The sequence below is a fragment of the Apodemus sylvaticus genome, chromosome 3 (assembly GCF_947179515.1).
Source record: "Apodemus sylvaticus chromosome 3, mApoSyl1.1, whole genome shotgun sequence".
In the NCBI taxonomy this organism is placed as follows: domain Eukaryota; kingdom Metazoa; phylum Chordata; class Mammalia; order Rodentia; family Muridae; genus Apodemus; species Apodemus sylvaticus.
In genome coordinates this window covers 142,428,237-142,450,170 of record NC_067474.1, presented here as the reverse complement: position 1 = coordinate 142,450,170, position 21,934 = coordinate 142,428,237, and the positions used below count along the sequence as shown (strand labels likewise).

General features: G+C 49.8%; 1 protein-coding gene across 2 annotated transcripts in view; it reads right to left on the bottom strand.

Moving 5' to 3' along the window:
* Positions 1-3,788: 3,788 nt before the first annotated feature.
* Positions 3,789-21,934, bottom strand: part of Phc2 (polyhomeotic homolog 2) — a 100,197-nt gene continuing 82,051 nt past the window's right edge. For both annotated transcript variants that reach the window (XM_052177426.1, XM_052177427.1), the window contains 6 exons: positions 12,496-12,698; positions 10,895-11,027; positions 10,128-10,242; positions 9,348-9,489; positions 8,270-8,546; positions 3,789-5,153 (listed from right to left, as the gene is read on the bottom strand). In XM_052177426.1, coding sequence (XP_052033386.1) covers positions 4,999-5,153; positions 8,270-8,546; positions 9,348-9,489; positions 10,128-10,242; positions 10,895-11,027; positions 12,496-12,698 — 1,025 coding nt within the window. In that variant the 3' untranslated portion in view covers positions 3,789-4,998. The remainder of the gene's footprint in view (positions 5,154-8,269; positions 8,547-9,347; positions 9,490-10,127; positions 10,243-10,894; positions 11,028-12,495; positions 12,699-21,934) is intronic.

Below are 21,934 nucleotides of genomic sequence, written 5' to 3'. Positions count from 1 at the left end.
TCCTGTTGGGGATGCTCCTGTTGGGGATGCTCCTGTTGGGGATGCTCCTGTTGGGGATGCTCCTCGCCTGCAGTATCCCCTCTCTTGGCCTTGCAGCTTTACATCTAGATTTGTGAAGCAATCTCCCAGTCAGGCTGCTGGGTCCCACCCTTCAGCCCCGACCATTAAGTTTCCTGGGTTTGCCATGACTCTCTAGGATTGTCAGCCCTGTCTTTGCTCAAGCACTTCCCCTAGCTTCTGTCACTCATTTCCAGGATCCTTGACACATGGTCCCATTCCGACATCTCTACCTTCACCGAACCTCCCCTTTGGCCCTTGCCTAGCCTGTGTCTGCTCTAGGAACTCATCATTATCCTAGTAGACTCTGTAGCCTTGGTGCCAAGTTCCAGAACCTGTTGGTGGCATTAACAATCATTTGCTAGAATTGAACGAAGTCATGAAGTATAGATTTAACCTCACACTCTTTCCCTACCCCACGGCAGCTTCTTTGCTTCAAATTCCATTTGCTCCAGGAGTTAAGTGCCTAGGGAGGAACCTGGCTTGTTGCCATTCTGTCAGTGAGGAGACAGGCTCTCCTGTGCTCAGGGAAGAGGCTGGTATGTACTGGGGCTGAGCCTTGATCTCCCCAGTGTGATTCCTGGTTCCTCTCAACAGAGGTCCCTGGATCCTGGTGCGGTTCCTGTGAGAAGCCTGACCCTTCCCACTCTGCCTGAAGTCCACTTCGAACCCAGGTAGCAGGCTAGAGTGGCCCTGCAGCCGGAACAGGCAAAGGCTGGCACAGACTTCTCTTTGTCCCCGGCGACTGTCGCACATGCTTAGCCAGTCTTCTCCCTTGCCCTCTCCCACACCTGAGAAGGGTAACCAATGCTTATCTTGGACACTGGGCCTTAGTGGTGGCATTCAGGCAGAGCTGGCTTGGAGTGGCCCAAGCTGGATCAAAGGGACACATGAGGACAGCTGGTACCCAGATGGTCGTGGATGACTATACTGATCCAAGGGCACCCACCAGCCTACAGCTTTAGTCCAGAAGGACCTGTGTGGCCTACTCGTCCACATTTCTTGGTCAGATTTTGCCAAAGGACCTGTGGGTTCCAGCTCATTGTAGAAGATAGCTCAGAACTGGTTAATCCCCGTTCCTTCTTCCCTTTCCCTGCTTTTGAGAGCTCTCAGATACAGGGGGCAGAGCAGCCCTGGACCCCGGCTTTCTGCCTCACCCAGGGGACAGAGGAAGAGGTCTCCCTAGCTTCCCTCTGCCTTGCTCCCTTTCCTCCCTTCCCCTCTTGTTCCTGGAGCTGTTCCCTCAGGTACTCTGCCTCCTGACTGACCCCCTCTTGAGTCAATCAGCCTGGAGCTCGGAATTATCCCTCCCAGCTGGCCGGCACTGAACCCACTCACTGGAATTTCTTGAGGGCCACTGGGAGAAGCCAGTTGTGATAACCTGCTGTGCAGGGTTTTTTGGTTTTTGTTTTTGTTTTTTTTTTTCAGCCCAGAGATGCGGAAGAAATGATCTACTCACAATGACAGTGACAAGGTATGGGGGACAAACCAGTTCCTTTCTGCCTCCTGGACTCAAACTTAGAAACTGGAGGTGGGGCTTATTAATGGGTGGAGCTGGCAAGTCCCTTGGGGCCAATCATCTACAAGAGTGGACAAGAAAGCCTAGACTGACCCATGGGGAGGCCTGGGTAACCATCTGGGCTTTTCTTCTTCCTCCCTGGAGCCCTTCATCCTGGCTTGTTTCTGGGAGGGGCTAGGGCCAGGGAATTGCATCCCCACCCACAGGGCACTCACACCAGCTAGAGCCAAACAACTCTGAGAGCACTGTGACTTGGGTTAACTTAACTCCTCCTAGAGCTCTTTGGCTCCTCAGTAATGGGGCATGCACATGCCTATCACCGGGTCTCAGTCACAGAAGATTGTGACTCTGAGGCTCACACTGGCAGTATGCTTAAAAGTTGAATCTTTTTGGAGAGGCCAGAAGTCGGCTTAGTGGTATGATAGGTATTTTTATGTTAGATAGGGAAATGATTGACACAGCATTGGAATGTTGTACGGAAGGGGAACTATTCACATTTATGTATGTATGTATGTGTGTGTATATTAAAAAGATTAAAAAAAAAAAAAACCTGCCAGGCGGTGATGGCACACGCCTTTAGTCCCAGCACTTGGGAGGCAGAGGCAGGCAGATTTCTGAGTTTGAGGTCAGCCTGGTCTACAAAGTGAGTTCCAGGACAGCCAGGGCTACACAGAGAAACCCTCTCAAAACAACAACAAAAAACAAACAAACAAATTTGTGTATTAAGTGTTCTATCTATACGTACACCTGCATGCCAGAAGAGAACATCAGATCCCAGTATAGATGATTGTTAAGCCACCAACCATGTGGTCCTGGGAATTGAACGCAGGACCTCTGGAAGATAGGACTGTGCTTTTAATCTCTGAGCCATCTCTCCAGCCCATGTGTATGTTTAAAGTATATATATTACAAGGTTGGAAGTTTTTAAATTTTTTTTTTAGTTAATTTTTTTATGAAACAGGGCTTCTCTGTATAACTACCTGGATGTTCTAATTTGTAGGCTAGGGTGCTCTCAAACTCAGAGACCTGCCTGCCTCTGCCTCTGAGTGTTGGGATTGAAGGTGTTGCCGCCATACCCAGCAGGAAAAAAAAATTAAGCTGTGGGTCATGACCAGACATTTGTAAAAGTCTGAGTAAAGTGTAAATACCAGAAACAAATGTGTGTTTAAGAGCACAGCCTTCAAATTCATGGTAGCAGCCAGGAGCAGGCTCACTCTTGAAATCCTTAGCCCTTATGAACTGTGTCTACACAAAACCATGTTGGGTGGACCCTTTCATCTGAAGTGACAGACAACTCGGCCAACTTAAATGCACGGATTTCTGAGTAGTCTTGGCGTCCTTTCCATCACACACTGAAAAGCAACTAGAGTGGGACAAGTTTTTTGTTGCTGGTTTTCTTCCCCAACACAGGAATACAGAGGTCCCAGAGACAAGGCTGGCCAAGGCCATGGAGGCTGCCTATAAACATAGCCCACAGTCAACAAAGGACAGGTGGGAGGCTGCCTGGGCTCACTGCACTCATGCTGCTCCCCTGGCAGCTTCTGAGGCAGCAGACTGTCTTTTTCTCAGTATCTTCCCGGTGCGGAATCCCATTTTATTAGGTGTCTAGGATTAGGAGTGTTGATTCTCAACTCACCATGTCCGCCCTCTCTGTAGAGGTTCTGGTGGGTTCAGAGGCACCTTAAGAACAGCCCAGTTGACTGCAGCTTAGGCTATGCAAGGCCTGGGTTGTCACCTTCACACAAGGCACAGCCAGCGATGCCAGCCAGCACCTGGCTGTGTTCGGCTCAGTCGGCCCAGCTCTGGTCTCATCGGCCCTCACTGTGCCTCTGCTCCCTCTCCTCTCTGAAAGGCTTAGCATCCCTCGACTGCGTGACTAGACACAGTGACTGGTCAATGCAGATGAAGCAAAGCTGTTCCCAGGTCCCTCGATCTGTGAACAGGAGCAGCTCCATCCAGACACACCTCCTGGAGGCCGGAGTCTGAGAATGCGGCCTCTCCACGTGGCCTTGGTGGGAAAGGCAGGCGAGGAGGCTCACTTTGAGGGATGTTGATTTGGGTGGGGACATGAAATGACCCCACCCTAGCCAGGTGTAATAAAATGCAGCTCAGCCAACGCAGCCATCCTTCCCAACCCAGGGCCCGTCCTTTCCCTCACGGGTGAGGCAAACTCTAGGTACATCATCATCACTGGGAGAAACCACAGAAGAGGCAGATTTTACAGATTTATTTTTTAAAAACAAAAGAAAGGTTAAAAAAGTCCTTCATTTCCAACCCAGCCTAGAGGTACGGGGAATGGGCACAGCAAGGTGAACAAACCCGCGCCTCTCGGGAGAGCTGACCTCCCAGAGCTGGTAAGGACAGAGGAAGGCCCTGCCCTTCCTGCCTTGTCCCTCCTTAGGTAGCTGGTACTGCTATACAAGTTTTACAAGCAAGCATGAGAGCAGAAAGCCAAAGGCTGCTTCTGCAGTGCCTCCAGCCAGTCTTCAGTTACACACCCCCTCCCACGGGGTGTGTTAGGAGTGGGCAGGAAGGCAGGCCGCAGGGCCACAGCCTGTGGGCCACATGGTCTAGCCCTGCAGCCTCCTGATGTTTGCCAACCAGCCGGACACACTGCAAGTCTGTTGTGAGGTGACCTCCCTAGAAACCTCCTGCTATCTGAAGGGGACTTCTACTCTCCAACTCTTGGGGTCTGCCCTTTCTATTCCCCAGCCTCAGGCTGAGCGGAGTCCAGGACAAAGCACTAAGTGGCTGTTTGCTACAAAAAACCTGGAGCTGCCAGAGGGCGGCTCATGGCCCGTCAGCCAGTCCAGGCTCCTCACACAGTCACACACACAGCTTTAAGGCGTCTGTGCCAGCAGGCATGGCCAACCGGGGCCCAGCTTCTCTCACCCCACCTGCAGAGGGGACGGGGTAGAACCCCTGGGTGCTGTGGGAACAGGCTGAAGCGGGAGAAGCTGGCAACGGAGGGTTGACCAGGCCTTGGGGTGAGGGGGAGAGAAGGCAAGGGCATCCAAGACCTCTGTCCAGGCTTGCTGGCTGCCCTTGGGAGTAACCCAACTCAGGTTGGGGAGCCCTGACCATAAACCCCCTGGAAAATGGGGGACAGAGAAAGGAGAAGAGGGGTGCTAGAACATTGGGACTTTGGAGGAAGCCAGTGCTATCAGTATTTACAAGCGCAAAGCCCCATCTTCTGTGCCACCTACCTCTACCCCTGCCACAGAAATGGCCCCTGAGAGCCACTGAAGAGGTACTCAGACCTCCTCCCAGCTGCACCCCTAGGGAGAGCCCCTTCCCTCCAAACTGGCCCTTTCCTGGGCACCTCAGGAATGTCTGTGAGGCTCTGCTCCATCAGGAGGTGGTGCCCGCCTGGGGCTAGAACCCTGGCTGCCTGGCGGTGCAGTGGGCAGGCAGCAGAGCCTCTAGGAGTCCTTGAGCATGCTGATGCGTGCGTAGATCTTCAGTGCAGGCCCCAGCTTGATGTTCATGGCGCTCATGAGATGGTCCTCCTTGAGCAGCAGCAAGGCTTGCCCGTCGATCTCTTGGGCACGAAACTCCTCTGCGATATCCTGGCAGCCTGAGGACCATGGACAAACAGTGGCAGTTAGAGACAAGTCCTGGCCTCAGGATGGTACCTCAGGGCAGTCCTGTTTTTCTTGTCTCACAGCCCGAGAGGCTTACCACTACGCCAGGGAGTCATGACGCAGGCCTCCTTGGGCACAGCCTGGCTTGGACCTCTCCCTCCACTAACTGTCCTTGGTATCACTGCTGCAGAGAGCAAGCGAGAATGTGGCCGCTGTGCAGGGACAGCAGCGGCTTTGCCTGCCCTTTCAGGTAACTTAGCTAGGAGCAAGCTCACCACCACGTCAGAATGCTCCATCAGCCCCCTCTAGACAGATGCTGGTGGATAGCAGGAGAGGCCTCTGGGATGCTAGCCTTAGGCACAGATGCTGCTGTCCTGGCTGGCTTCCTCAGTGAGACTTCCAATGGGACCTCAACAGGAGCTACAGCAAATGCTGACCCACACAACTTTGAGAAAATGAATGGCTCATTACTGCTTAAAGCTAATTTTGAAGTGTTCTGTGTCACAGAAAGAGATCAGTACTACAGATTTTGTACCTTTGAGGTGGAACATTAAAAACGTTTGAATTTGTAGGGACAGCATTGTACTGGGGCAGCAGCAGCTAGGACAAACAGAGCAACAAGGAGTGCCTAAGGTCATTTGAGGCCCTGAGTCTAGAAGTCCAGGACATTGTTGGAGAGGGAGGAGTTGCTAGTGGGTGGGAGGGCAGGGATTCAACTGCACCCTGCCAGGAAGCAGCAGGTGTGGCAGCACTCAGCTGACCAAAGTGTAAGTGTAATGTTCCCAGTGAGCTGCGTGGCCTAAAGCTGTCTTCAGGCAGAAGGCCCAGGGTGTTGTCTGGCTTCTTGTTGGAGGAAGGAGGAAGGACAAAGGTAAGAGAGCTTCTGTACACCATGACCAGCATTTGCTGGTTCAGGAAGCCTTTGGCCCTTCAGATAGCCAATGGCGCTGGGGATTAGAAAACAGTTTCCTGTGTGGTGGTGCATGCCTTTTTAAACTCAGCTCTTGGAAGGCGGAGGCAGAGGCAGGCAGATCTCTGAGTCTGAGGCCAGCCTGGTCTACAGAGAGTTCCAGAAGCCAGGGTTACATAGTGAGACCCTGTCTCAAAAAACCAACTGAACAACCTACCAATCAACAAAGAGAAAAACCCTAAAGCAGTTTCTAGGCTAGGCTGAGGCTGCTTGTGAGGCTGACAGTGTGACTTCCGTGTCCCTGTGAGCCTCTGCTGTGGTGGCTCTCGCCTGTAAACACTGGGAGATTCAAGGCAGGGGGCTATGAGGAATTCAAGCCTAACCTGAGTTATTTAAAAGATCTTGTCTTAAATAAACAACCCCCCCAGTCTTCTGAAGACCCTGGAGGAGAGGGCTCCCCCTTGTGTTAATAGGCCAGCCTCATAGACTCTGCCCAATTATAGGACTCCCAAGAATCCTAAGAGGTCCAGAACAAGTCCAGTGTTATAGAAAGGCATATCTGAAAGATAATTTGGGGTGTATTTTTTGTTTGATGGAGTAAACCCCAACAAGACTCAGACTATAAAGATCTTAAAATTATACTGTCAGAAATATTTGCAGGTGGGACTGAAAAGCTCAGAGGTAACACAAAATAAAAGCAGGAATTACAATAAGCACTATAATTTAAGTCGCACTGCACTCAGGCCGCCTGTCACAGAAATGGCAGGTTACTCTGAGGATGGGACCAAGCACAGGGGTAAGAATAGCTCCAGGCTTTGAATCCTCAGGAGGAAATGGCAAAGAGGGCTGCCCAGGGCTGGTTGTAGGTCGGAGTGGCTTCAATGTTCCCTCTCTTCCCTGAGTTACCCATTAGATGCAGGGGGTGTGGTGGGCAGGATACAACCTGTGTTAGTGCTCAGGTTTCTAGAGGAGGGAAACACACTGTGTATCAGAGCCAGCACTCCTCATGCCTAGACCTGACTCAAGGAAATGCCTCCTGAAGGGTATTTTCTTAATTAGTGACTGATGGTGGGTGGGGTTACTCCTGGGCTGGTGATCCTGGGTTCTGTAAGAAATCTGGCTGAATAAGCCACGAGGAGCAAGCCAGCGAACAACGCCCTGCCATAGTCCCTGTATCAGCTTGTGTCCAGGTTCCCACCCTGTTTGAGTTCCTGTGCTGACTTTCGGCAGTGACGGATTATGTGTGGACCTGAAAGCCAAATGAACCCTTTCCTCCCCCCATCTTGCTTTTGGTCATGGTGTTTTCATCACAGCAATAAAAACCTTTAACTAAGTAAGCCTGGGGTTCCCCCAAAGGACAGAGCTTATTTGTGTGACCAATGAGACACTGTAGGAATGGCAATGCGATTTATGAGGCTAGGTCCAAGAGGGCATGATGGCCTTTTCTGATTGCTCTCTAGCTGTGGGGAAAACCTGCTGTCATGCTTGCTATACAAGGCTTATACAGAGGTTTCCTGCCAACATCCAGCCCCTTCCTGCAAACCATGTAGAGAGGACCCTATAACCCCAGAAGCCTCTAGGTGCCTTGGCCTTGGCTGACACAAAGTTGCCCTCTCATAAAGGACCCTGAGGCAGGGCTGCAGAGGCTTCCTAAGTCTTTACCAGAAGTAGCTGGCTGTGGCAAGTGTGGGGTCCAGTGATGGATGACAGACACACTCAGCTAGCTACGTGAGAGTGCTAGAACTAGACTGGTCCTGCCTGACCCCCACGTCTGTGCTCCTAACTTCTGCACCACGCTCTACCCTGCAACAGGCTTGTGGCCACCTGCTGCTGGCCCGGCGGTGGACGCATAAGGCTGGCAAAAAGGTAAGTTTCAGGGCCCCCTGGAAGAATCTGAAACACTAGATCACTTGCCTTTCCGAGTGATACCCGCCTCAGAACTATCTGCCCTGCACCCCGGGCTACGCACGGCGCCCCCGGCCACTCGGTTTTGTCCTCGCTCGAGCTGTTTCCACAGGTGTCTTTCAACCTGCCACAGCCCGCTTCAGGTCTGTGCTGTGCTAGAGCAGACACTTTCACACTCAGGAGCCTTCTGGCCCTTACTGCTGCACCCTGGGTCCTGATTCCTCCTGGATGGAGGACAGGTCCCTCACTCGTTCTCCGTCAGCCCATAAGGGAAAGAATTTGCAAGGTACTGACCTGGCAGAGAGCGGATGAACTCACAGACATCTTCTACATTCCACTTTGTGGGCTCACTTGGTAGGAAGTGGTGTCCCATGCCCACAAGGTCCCTCATGTGCACGTCAGGGAGCTCCAGATCCCTCTGGCCTTGTCGCCGTCGGGAGGTGGATGAGCTGGCTGAGATGGGTGACAAGGGTTCCTCATAGCTTGAGTTATCTGAGCACCGGCTGGAGTCTTCCTGGCTATGTGCCAGCTGCAAGGCAGCAGTAACTGAGAGGGGTACAGTGCCTGAGGGCTAGGAGCAGAGAGAAACATTGCTCTTTAGGATTGGGGCACAGACCACTCTGGCGTCAAGAAGGACAGAGGCAGCATGGCTCCCTCTTCTGCGTGGCTCGCTATTCCTGGAGCGGCAGCTCCTGCGTTCTCCGTGCTTGCTCAGAACCCACAGGCCCTCAGCACTGTCCCAGGTGCTGTCCCGTACCACAGTCATCTGCTTTCTGTCTCTTCTCTATGTGGTGTTCAACGTGACTTGGACTAGCAAGAGGGACTTCTTGGCTTGTGTATATTCTGAACTGCAGCTTTTAGCTGATTCTTAAAAAGGTGTAAGACAAAGTTATGACCACTCACTGACAACAAGACAGACATAAGTGTGAAGACTGCGTGCTAGGGTGTGAGTCTCTTTAAGACCATGACCTTGATCATTAGTGCCTAACAGAATTCCTGGTATGGAACCGCTGGGAAAATATTTAATAGCTGAATACCCACGGTCCTGATAGAGCCCTCCAGTTTTCACAGGGAAAAGGGTAGTGGGGGAACAAGGGGGGCTGCCACCTCTCCCAGCCCAACGCAGAGGTAACAGAATAGCCTATCTTCACATGGCCAGCAGAATGAGACCCAAGAAGTAAGAATGGATGGTTGCAACCCCAAGAGGGGGTAGTTGTAGGAAGACTACTGGAAAGGGTAAGGTCTAAAGGAAGGGCTCTCCTCAGACCCGGGAGGCTGGGTGGGAGACCTGTGCGAGGTGAGAGCAGCATGCGGGAAGGAGCAGCTGACTGAACCTGGGGCATCTGTGCAAAGAGGCTCTGCCGTCTCTTACCTGCTTCTTGGTGTCCTTGGTAAGTGTGGGCAGGCTGGCCTTGCTGGCCCGCCGGCGGCTGTGGGTTGTGCTCCCCGCCTTCTGCAGCTTGCTCCGGTCTGAGTGAAAAAGTCCCACTCGTTTGGTGCATCCCACGTTATACCTGTCAGACAGGAGCAGTCAGGTCAGCAGGGCCTAGGTGGCACAGCCAGTCACTGTCTGGGAAAATCCCAGTCTGTCTACAGGTACAAATCCTGGCTCCGGGACACTGCTGACAGGACTCTGAGACTCTGGGCAGGCAGGCACTTGAGCTCTGAGCCCTTCCTGTGGCTACCACACCCTGATGCAAGGAAACTACTGTTTACTGCCTTGCTGGAGTTTGGCCTGACCAAGCTTGACCAAGCCTGGGCACCATGGCTGAGAACAGGAACTCCAGTGCACCACACACAACACCCCTGCATGAAACCTAGAGAGTTCTTTTCGGTTCTGGGCTTTCAAGGTAGAGCTGCTCCTACAAGGAGCATGTGAGACTAAAGCCCTAGGGCTCATTAGCTGAGTCACCTGACTTGTGCACAAGCACTCCTTCATGCCTTAGTTTTCCAACCTGGATAGAGGGCACAATTACAGACAATGCTGACAGCAGTAATGAGACGCTGAGACACTCATCTGACCAGCACTAAGTCTCTCTGTCTGTCTAGCTGCACCTACAACATCCCAGGTTTGACGATTACAGGAGGAAGATACTCAGCACAATCCTAGGGACAGGGTGGGGCGGGACACGGCTGGGGCTCACACACTCACCTCTTCGCACAAGCCATGGAACAGAAGCGCTTGGAGCGCTTGAACTTGTAGGCAAAGTCCACCCGTCCACAGAGCTCACACTTGAGTTTGAGGGGAGTACCCTCCTCTTTGGATTCTGTAAAGTATGGAAATGGCTGAGAATGGGTGAAATTGTGACAGGCTCTAGACAGGCACCAGTGCTCCCTATCCTGCCCCTTCATGTCTCTGGGATGTGGCACCCAGTGGCATCCACTCAAAAAAATGACAGGCGTCACTTCTGCTTCTGCAAGGCTAGGTCTCACACTGGAGTCGCCCAGCGTGTTTGGTGATGGATCCTGCACACTGAGCCAGGGCACAGCAGACACGGGCAGAGTCCAGATCCTTCTCCGTGACCATGAAAGAAGCCAGAAGGCTCACATGAGCTAAATGTAATCCTTGCCTGGCATGGCCTTAGAAGCATCCCGCCCAAAGCAAGGCTCTTGAGCCAGCAATGGGGTTGGGCACCCCTGACTGGTGCTACCTTACTCTCACTTCTAGAACTTGGCAATGGCCACTACAGGAAGTGAAACTCTCAAGTCATGCGGTTGCTAGAGAGGCAGGGAAATGAAGGCTTATTTCTCCTGTCTCTGATATACAGGGACCGGTTGAAGAGCTGCTGGTGAAATGCTCGGTGGGAAGGAGTGTTACTTATTCCTGGTCAGGGTTCTTCCAGCTACTGAGAAAGGGGTAGTATAAGGCCTGTCCTTCTGCCTATGCCAGGAGGCCTGAGCCCCATGACTAGCTCGTACCTTGCAGGTAGGGCTCCTCCATCTCGGAGTCGGTGGTGGTGGTATGATCCTGCTGCTGTGGGAGCTTCTCAGGCAAGAGCCCCTGTGCATAATTCTTCTTGAGATTCCCCACCAGCAGGGACGAGCGTCCCACCTAGGGGACAGGCGACATGGAGGCCACCAGGGTTAGTTACATCCTAGACTCCTTGCTATGCAGCCTCATTATATTACAGGTACAAAGTAGCCAGGCAGCTATCAGCCCCACCCCTCCAAGCCTCCTGCATGCTATCATCCAAGGATGCTCCACTCAAGGCTCTCTGTTCATCTGTTTGGTTCCCAAAGGAAGAAACAGTGGGCACCAGAGTAGAGGGACAGATCAAGAAGTCAGAGGTCGTCTCTGCCCAGGTGTGTCCAAGGGTAAAGCAGATTTCCCTCAGCACTCTCTTATCAGGTGCCAGAGCCTATATTTAGAGGACACCAGGAGGGCAGGGCTACATGTGGGGGTGTACTTGTAAGAGACTCAGCTCCCTGTTTTGGTTTCATACTGTTCTCTATCTGACCACAGACAAGTCAGAGGAACATGGAGGAGCAGGACACACTGACCTTAGCCACAGAAGACATGCCCTGTGGCTAGCAATCCCCAAGGCCAGCTTTGCCTCTTTTTGTTCTTTGCTTTGTTTGGGTAACTGGTGGCCTGCTCCAGGGTAGTGGTGTGGCTCCAGGATGGTGTGACAGGCAGTTCTATCTGCCTTCTCTCTTGCAAGCTCAGAGGCTTCCAGTGTGTCTCCACAAGGAGGAGGAGAACCGGACTGGAGTAGAGATGAGGCAGGGACCAGAGCTAGCTCCTTATACAGTAAGCTGCTCCTAGGAGATCTGCCTTTGGACTTGGCCAACTTCCAGAAAGAGAGGCCACAAATTTGCCTGTCTGTTGGTGGTTCAGAAATAGACTCATCCATTGCAGGAATCAAGCTTACTCTTCTGGTGACTTATAAAACCTCCCATGAATCCAAAGCACGAACAATAAATAAGCAGATGGTCCCCCCAGGAGAATGGGTGTTCCAATGCACACAATCCTGAGCTGGGCCCTGTGTGAAGGCCCCTTCATCTCACTCACTACCTTTTTAAGGCTCTGCTCCCAGAAGGCGTATCTCAGACAGCACTCCCATGCCACCATCTTGATTTCTAACACGTCAGAACTCTGTACTAACAGGTTCCTTTTACTAACTGGCCAAAGTTTTGCTGTGTATGTTTTGGCATTGAAAACTCAATAAAGTATAATTTTCCAAAGCCCACCATCTTTCATCAAAGATCACCAGAGGGACAAAGTCCCTCTATTTAAGGGGTCACAGGTCACCAGTCAGGGATACAGCTGAACCTGTATGCATAAACTTATAACCAAGGGGTCTTGTCAATTAGCCTTGATCACCAAGTCATTTCAGACTCTGGAGAAACTCAAGTCTAGAGAGAAATTATTCCAACATTTGGAGGATAGGGGGATTAGCAAGGGAAGAACAAACTGTTCACATTTTCAGAAACTTTACATGGAATTGTAAAAATATTCTAGTACACATCCAAAATATACTTTAAAAAAAAAAAAAGAGGGGAAAAGAAGTAGTCCGTACCGGGAAAGGCTCCGCCCCCTCCTGGATCACAAACCCTTCGATATAATGCGTCAGGATTTGGGGTTTCACAATGGCCTGTGGTGGTTTATTCTCACCATTCTGGGGGGCAGTGCCGGCGATGCTGGAGGCAGAGTTTCCGTTCCCTGAGGTCATGCCGGGGCTGCTGAGGTTGGTCAGTGCATGAACAATGCCCTGCGCTGTCTCTGTGAGACAGACAGACAGACAGAGAGAGAGTTCAATCAGAACAGAGGCCAGATTGAAGATGGGCAGCCAGCACCCACAGTGCATACCTAAGTCACAGTGCCAACCAAGCAGTCCCCATCCCCCACAAAATACTTGCAAGTATTTTGTGCTAATGGTTGCACGGCCCAGTGTGAGTACTATCAGTTTTGCAATAATTTGGCTCTGCACCCAGCAGCATTTCTTAAATATTCTATTTAAGACAGATCTAACCAGGCTGAAGAGGTCAGAATTCTGCCCCTGAGGAGGTAAAATTTTGGCCAGTACTGGGATAGACAGAGCAACACTCAGATTACAGAGAATTCCAAATAGTGACCAAGATATTTAAAGCCAAACCAAGGAGCTGCAGTAAACCTAGGCTCACAGTATAACAGGGCAGCTTGGTGGAGAGGTTAAAGGAATTTCTACGAGATTCCTTGGGGGGGTCAGATTTTAACAGCACTCTGAAACTGATGCCCAGGAAATCATGAGACTGGAACCCCAGCAGACGCTATCCTTAGGAGGCCACTGCACTGAGTTACAGGTTCTTTTGTTTCTTCTATGCTGAAGCTGTTGGCACTGCTGCCAGTTCTCTCTGCAGCTCCTGCTTCCACTCACACCTCCTGCTCAGAGTGCAGCATACACTCCACCCAGCCCTCCACAGACCACACACCCTCCCCCTCCATCCTTCTGTGGACAGCCTTCCTAACCTCTCCTTTGGAAAACTCAACACAATGCTCCAGAGAGTGGGCTGGGGTGCTCGCACGCCCATCAAGGCCAGGCCTCCTCCCCTTCTGCCAGCATCTCCCGAGCCCTCTCCCCAGGCCCTTTCCCAAGGCTGTTTTCTGTCACCACCAAGTGCTCAGTGAGCTGAGGTGGAACTTCCTAAAAGAGAAAAGTGGAAAAGCTGTTTCTTTATTGCAGTAAGTCTATTAATATTAAGCATAAACCAGTGGTGTATGACAAAGTTAAAATAAAATTAAAATATAAAAGTAACTGCAGTAACTTGTTACCTAGGTAATTTTTGTACAATACTTCTAAGAGGATGTTATTTCATAATAAGGACCCAAGATATTCCCAGGAAATGGAAAATTATGCACACAAGGAAATGAAAACAGAAGCATTTTAGTAATGAGTTCTAATTGGGTTCCAGCAGATCTCTGACCTCTTCTTCTCTTTCTTACAGCACTCCTGATTCAGAACACCAGGACCAACCTTTCTAAACGACAAAGTACAGGCTATGATAACATGCCTTTGGTCCCTATTGCTACAGACCCCAATGAGGAACAGCTGAGCAGAAGCCACCCAGGAGAGGTGACTGATAAGGGTTTTTAAAAACCGATTCCTGGGGCTGGTGAGATAGCTCACTGGGTATCAGTGTCTTATAGTCTTATGACCTGAGTTATAGATCCTACTGTGAAGAGAGAACATAAACCCTCAAAGTTGTCCTCTGACCTTTATTCCAGTACTTTAATACATTTTGTGTTTGTGCATGCATGTGCACACACACAAAAATAATTCTTTTAATCTTAAATTGTGTTTGACCCAAAGCCATGCCAGCAAAAAAAAAAAAAAAAGAACTCACTCTACAGACTAGGCTGGCCTCAAACCATATTCTCCTGCCTCTACCTCCTGAGTACTGAGATTAAAAGTGTGTGCCACAACCCCTGGCTGGAAATTCTTGCTTAGAATTAGTCTTTTTAATCCGTAAAAGTGTTTAGAAATGGGAAAAAAACCTACAAAATCTTATGTTGTAGTAAGTCTCTAACTCCAATAAGCCCATGTAAAGAACATACAACTCAGTTATAATATCTATGAGCTGCATGCCTAGATTGGGCAGATACACCACTACCCTACTCTACTCCCGGACAGGAATCCCTGGCTACTTGCGGCTCCTCCAGGCCATGTGGGTCTGCTCCATCTTCCCCCGACCTCCTCTCCCTCCATGGTCTCTTTATCCCCCCCCCTCCTCTTTCCTCTCTCCACTCTCTAAAACCTCCAGCCTCACCTTTCCTTCCCCTGCCCAAACACAGGCTTTAGCCTTTATTTGACCAGTTAAAATGGGGAGAAGGTTCACATGAAATCATCTGAGTGATCCACTCCTCCTTGGGGAAGCAGAATTAGCATCAAATACAACAGCACTGGGGCAATCCACAACATTTCCCCCTCTTTGTCCAATTAAAAAGTTCTTTTCTCTCAGATATAAATTGAGCAGAACTATTACAATTATGTAATTTATAAAGTATGATGCACTTAACACTCCATCAATTTTGTTGATTAGATAAAGCACTCTACCATCTATTCTAACTTAAAAGACTTACAATTCTATACCTGACTTATGTCCTGATTTTAGTCTGTATACCATCTGAAAACCATCCTCACAAATCTTTATAACCTTTCTCAATGCTAAACAGCTTGAGTTGGCTATGAAACTACAACCAGTCTTCAATTCCTTCAGAATGACTTAACTATTACCTGAAAATATAGGATGCACAAAACATAGTTTCTAAAACGTAACCCATGTGTAGAGACAGCTGACTACCTCAATCCTCATAATGTTGGGGCATTAGTCTTCAGCCTCTGGCCCAGGACAGGCCCTGACAGGCCTTTGTAACACAGAATTGTGAAGGGCTGCTTACCCTGTCTTAGCAGAGCTGTAGTCAGGGCTATTCTGCATAGTGTATCCTTTTCTTGGACAGTACTTTTGTCTATAGATGAACTGAGGCAATTCTTGCCTAATGGCTATCTGGCCACAAATGGAGCAACTCCACCAATGCTCAATTTCTTCTTTGAATCGAGGAGAGGGGTGCTGTCCAGAGCAGACATGTCTCTAGTCAAAAGATCTTTAATAATGAAATGACCTAAAGGTCATATTCTGTGGACTTCTGACACCTTTGAAGACTATCTATCCAAAGCATTTCTGAACTGTTAAGCTTTGACTACTCTCAGGCATTTTTAATTGAAATATCTTGAAAACACCTTTATAATTAACAGGGAACTACGAGTCTGCTATTGGGCCCTCAACTCGTATTGCTTAATCATCTAAAGACAATGTGTAATAGCAGTTATAGAAGGACTGGGTCTAATCTTTGGATTCTTAAATGTGTTGTACAGGCACAATGCCTATACGAGAGTAACAATATTAATGCCAATTTTTATATTAATATAAGAAATTCATATCAATGAAAACTTTAAATCTGTATCAAAATAAATTCTGTACCAATGTAAGAAATTATAACTTTAACTTTGCATCAATTACAAAGATTTCTACCGCTAGACAGTGGTGGCACATGCCTTTAATCCCAGTATTTGGGAGGCAGAGGTGGGTGCATTTCTGAGTTTGAAGCTAGCCTGGTCTACAGCGTGGGTTCCAGGACAGCCAGGGCTACACAGAAAAATCCTGTCTTGAAAAACAAAACAAAACAAAAGATTTCTACTAATGTAAGAGTTTATAACCTAGAAATAACTAGGATGGAACTAATAACACAAGCACTCAAACTAAATTTCTCTTTAAAGATGGACAAATGTTCAAATGTAAGAGTTGAATACTACATTGATTGATGGCTGTTTCCAACTAATTACAGCTCCATGGGACAGTCTGAGGATTTGAACATCCTGTGAACCACAAAAAGCACAAGACCAGCTCCAGCCTCTTCCCAGCACTCAATCATTTCTCTACAGTACTCCCTGTCCAGCAACTTTTAGCATCGTCTGTCTGAATGCTTCTAGCAACAGAAGAACTAGCTCTGAGGCACTCTGCTGCCACCTTAGGGAGTACAAGTTCTTCATAATGAGCGCAAATCTGTCTGTCTGTTATTTCTGCCCAGTAACCCTGGCTATGTTCCTTAAGATCAGAGACTGAATCTAATATGATGTGCATCTGAGCAAACAAAGGCTTTGACAGGGTTAAGGGACTGTTTCATTAGTGAGTGGATTATGCCACGCCCTGGCCCTCTCAGTCTGTTCCATGGGCTATAAAATAAAGATGTTAGGACCTACCTTAACACGACCATCAAGTGTGCATCTTGGAGAGCTCATTCATAAGCTATTTTGGGCTCATTACTTGTCTCCCCAGCTAGAGAAAAAGGTCTCAGCAAGTCGCTCGGGCCTGCTTTAAACCTGAGATCCTCCTGTCTTGGCCCTACTGGGCTGTCTCCCAGCCTCCCAGCACTGGAATCACGGCTGTGCAAGGCGTACCTGGTTATTGTTTGCTTCTCAACAGCCTAAGAGCAGAGGCCGAAGGAAGAGTGTGGTTTAGGAGCTGCTGCTGCTTGTTATGGGCTTCTACTGGAAGGAATGGGCTTTCCCTGCTGCTCTGCCTACCTTTCACTGACACTTACCCCCCCCCCCCCAAGCTGCTCCTGCTACCCTGCCCCCTTTTGTGGGCTCTTTCTAGCCCTGTTCCAATCAATCTCTTCCTTACTGTCTTAGAGCTGTGCCTGTTGCTAGACCCTATGAAACAGAGAAGGCCAGTCTTCTAGGCATTTACCTGCTGAAGTTACAAATCAATGCTCACAGATGGGAAGCAAGGACTCTTAAATCTCCAGTCTGTTCGTTCGTTCGTTCGTTCTTTTTTTTTAATACCTTATAACAAGAAGATAAACTCCTTCATGCTGACACCAGAAGTTCTAGCCTCCATCATAAGCCTGGGACAGATTACAGGAGTCAGAATCTCAGGGGCAGAGAAGGGTGTTCTACGAACAGTAAAGGTTCACAGCTGTCTGGCTTTGCCATCAGGAAGGCCTACAGTTCATCACCTGCTTTAGTACAAAGAGTTTGGGCTATTTCTGGAATGACCAAACAGTCTCACCCCCTGCCATGCTCAGCACACTGAGATTAATTTAATCTGCTTCCCACTCTCCCAGACTGCTTTGCAGCCTGTTGGGGGGAAAGCCGCTTTGACAGTGAAACTTGCAGAAACCCGCCCTGCTGGCCTGAGGCAAAGAAAAGAGACAAAGGAACTCTGTCTTTGGAATTCTGTTCTTGGGTTTGCTCCACCAATGCCCTGGGCTGAAGGCTCTGCCAGGGGAATTCCCACAGGTCTCAGATGCCTTCCTATAGTGAGCACCTCAACAGGATGGTGGGCACCCCTCTAGCTCCAGGAGCTGGAGGGGGAAAGAGTAGACCAAGCCCCATGGGAAGAGGCAGGTTGGAACTGCACCGAGCTGAGCACACTGGATTACTAGTACGTGCCCGTCTTAGTATGCATACGAGCAGTGATGGGGCCGCTACTCACTGCCCATCTCACCCACAGGCCCCAGCAGACACAGCTCCTGCAAGAAACAGACATGGAAGCCCACCCTGTGGCCCCGTCTGTGCTACTGTTCTGAACCCATCTCTTTGGGACTGGTCACTTCTGCTAACAAAGACAGGTGCTGTGACCCAGTTACCTCTGCCCCCCAGGGACTAACCCAAGGTCCAATACACGACACATGCTTAAGGCCTGTTAAACTGCAATGAATTAGGATATAAATTAATAAAAATGAATAATGATAAAGTCAGTATTCATCAGCATAAAGAATATAGGTCTCTTGGTACTACAAAGAGATCTGTCACAGGTGAGATTCAAAAACTACTCTCTGAAGCTATGACAATGAATGGCTTAGTGTCTTTTGTAGAAGTGGCATTTCTGCAGACCTGCCTATGATAGCTACTATTCTTTAGTCCACTTGCCCTGTCACTGTGGAGGATTACCTCAGCACTGGAGAGTTAGAGCACAAACTTATATCCAGAAACTTGCCAAGGTAGGATGACCTCTAGATGCAGAGGCAGGAAGGCACCTAAAAAGATATGTTCCAGTCAGCTGGAGAGAGTTCAGGCTGGTCCAAGCCTTGAAAAGTCTGGCCAGTTGAGAACCAGGTTCTTCCTATATACAGATGACACATACAGACACAGATAGACATCTGTTCTACCAGAATGCTGAGGGTTTGTCCCCGTGTGTGTGTGTGTGTGTGTGTAAGCATAGAAGCCTAACGGATGCCTTGGCTGCCTACAGCTTGAGAGTAAGCTAATGAAGTTAGCAAAGAATTTAAGGAGACAGTAACTGGTAATTTTGTTCAACAAGCCAGCCACTCGGGCGGGCACACTTGCTCCCGGCGCCCCCTGCTTTCTTCTGCTCAGCCTGTTGAGACTATGTGAAGCACCTGCAGAATGGTGCCTGCTGCACCTGTACCCAGGAGCAGCAGGAGGCACAGCCGGTTCCAGCAGCAGGCCACCTCACAGAGAGGAAGGCTAAAGGCAGAGTGATTAGGCCTGTGGAAAAGTCTGGGGCCAACCTTCACAATCTCTTTAGTTATATTCAAATCCCCAAAGAAATTCCTGGCACTGACAGTGAGAGAGGCGTCCCTTCCCAGGAGGCAGTAGGAGCTGGGCAGGGCAGAGTGGCAGGCTTGAGCTCGATCTAGGCACCACAAAGTAATCTACAGATGAAAACTCTAAAAAAGCAAGTGTGCTGCTGGGCAGCGGTGGCGCACACCTTTAGTCCCAGCACTTGGGAGGCAGAGGCAGGCGGATTTCTGAGTTTGAGGCCAGCCTGGTCTACAAAGTGAGTTCCAGGACAGCCAGGAATACACAGAGAAACCCTGTCTGGAAAAAAAAAAAAAAAGCAAGTGTGGTTCCAGCCATTAAGACCTTGCTGTGAGTCCACTGCTTTGCCCAGGCAAGCAGACCCTTTCCAACCCTAACTCTGCTTATGGGCCCAGCATTGTGGGAGGTGAGGAGCCCAAATCCAAGCCTTACTTTTTCAGACGAGGCAACTAGCCTTCAGGATTGAGGGGATTTAGAGTCATGTAGGAGTTAAACTTTGGGCTTGTTTGTGACCATGTTTCCAGAGTGGTTTAATGGAGGTGGGAAGACCCACTTTGAATACGGGTTGGCACTGTTCTAAAGTGACCAGTGGCTTCCAGCTCCCAGCACCACGCCTACTCTGTCACGAAATGTCCCCTCTCCCCTTAGGTTGCTCTTGCTGCCTGTTTTGCCACAGCAACATGAATAACACTGACGGTCATGAAAGGCCTACACAAGGCAGGGCGTCACATCTCCCTGCAGTGGGTGTAAGTGAAGCAGCCAGGGTAAGAGGGCCGTGCAGGACTCGCTGGGACCAGTGTGAGGGCGCTTGAGGGAGGTGGCAGGAAATGTAAACTCATTCCGGGACAAGGGGCCGAGGCACCCTGTGTGGTCTGCGACCTGAGGGCTGGGAACTGGCAATGATCTAGGTGAGTGATTCCCAGATGGGAGGGAGCCTTGGACTAATATGAAAAAGAGCATGGCTAAACAGGATCCTGGCGCTACACTGACATTCCGCGTCGGAAGGGAAGCAGCACATGATCTCTCACTAGGCCTAGCACACCATTATTTAATACCGTGTTTCCCACACCTACAATTTAGGATGAGTCATTTCTCCCACCAATTTTTACACTAAATTTAGACGATGACCATACATGCATTTCCCATGCAGATGGCACAAGTTACAGGTGTGCTTTTTAGAATCCAAGCAAGTGTACATGTCATTTGGAAGATGGTATCTTCTAGGGCATATACCAAAGGAGCTCTTGGTGGTAAGAAAATTGCTGGCTTCTTCCCACACTGGGCCCTCTGAGTCCTAGAGCAGCCAATGCCTGTAACCTTTTCAGTTCTTCTAAGGGCAGAGCGGTGAGACAGACTGTTGCCATGGCTGTGGCCTCAGCCTGCCCTCAGAACACCTCCTCAGCTGGGCCAACTGTAGCTGTTCTGAAGAACCTCTCTAGAGAAGGGAGGAAACAGCGTGACAGAGGGTCCTGTCAGCTACTGTGCCAGCGCAGCAAGGAGATTTACAGCCACAGAAGCAGACTCTGGATCCAAACCCAGGTCTGGGGAGGGAGGGGGAAGCTGGCCAGCAGAACGGCGTAGCTGAGCCAGGCGACCTCAGGCCAGCCTGAGTGTCACTTCAGGATGACCTCATTGAGGCTAGGTTAGCAGGCTAGGAGGGCAGGCAAGCTGCTTAGTCTTTTGGGTAAGAGCTCAATGTCTCCATCTACAGTCTTGGCTGGAGGACCAAACCCTTCCTCCTGGCAGCCATTATTGTACAGCTGACTTTCATGCTATCTTGCAGGATATAGGCAGAGAGAGGGCCCATACAACTCACCCCAAATCACAGGCTAGCGTGTACAGAAGCTGAGCTGTAAACAGCTGGATGTCCTCCAAGCTGTCACCCAGAGCTAGGAGGGAAGCAGTCACCACAGGCAGCAGCCACCCTCACCCACGCAGCTGAGGACAAGGGAGCACTGGGGGAGCTCCACTCGGAGCCCCAACCTGCTCCCTAGCTCTCAGGCTGAGTACAAGGGCTGAAGTCAGATGAAGAGGGTGCTATGGTAGTATAATTAGCTTCTGTAGGATCAGAGTGACTTCTAACAGGCTATGCTGGCTTCCAGCACCAGGAATGCTGGCTAGACCTGGTTGCAGAGGCAAGGCAAAGTCTTGTCTGTTTTGTTTGATGACAGAAGTCCATTATGGAATAGCACCGGATGCCCAGCTCACGGACTCCATCACAGTGTTCTGGCAGATATTAAGATTTCATGCAGCATCTGGGACCAAGGGAGAGGCTCTACTACAGAGATATCCCAAGTCCAGAGGAAGGGACCAAGGGTGGCAGGCCAGGAGGAACTCTGGTTCTGGGTCAGGTCTGGGCTCATTCTGGCTCCACCTGTGATAGCTTTAGGCACACAGTCTTCACTGTGTCTAGTCAGTTTAAGTTTATGGGAAATCCTGGTTTTGAGTAAAGAGAGAAGCAGAAAGACACTGGGTTTAAATCTCAGCCTGTGGTGCCACCCAGCTACTGCAAGCCTCAGCAACCTCAACTATGACATGTATGCTCATACCTATTGTGCCTGCAGAGAGAAAATCAAGTAAAAGCACGAAGCATAACACTCAGAAGTGGCCCTGACCTCACTCACACTAAGGCTGGCATCACCCAGTTCCAGAGGTCAGAGGCCCTGTTCCTGTTCCCTAATGCTTCGTCCACCAAGGGTTTACCCTGTGCCTTGTCTTGGCCAGTCTTTGGGAAGTGTCATTATTGCCTCTGCCTTGCCATGACTGTAACATAACAGAAGCACACTCCCTTCAGGGAAAGCCACGTCAACGCACAAGACTATTAACCCAAAGGCCAAGACGACAAATACCAGATTTCCTTTCTATGTCATCTTTCATAAAGAGCCTAAGAATTGTCAATAAACAATGCAGAAGA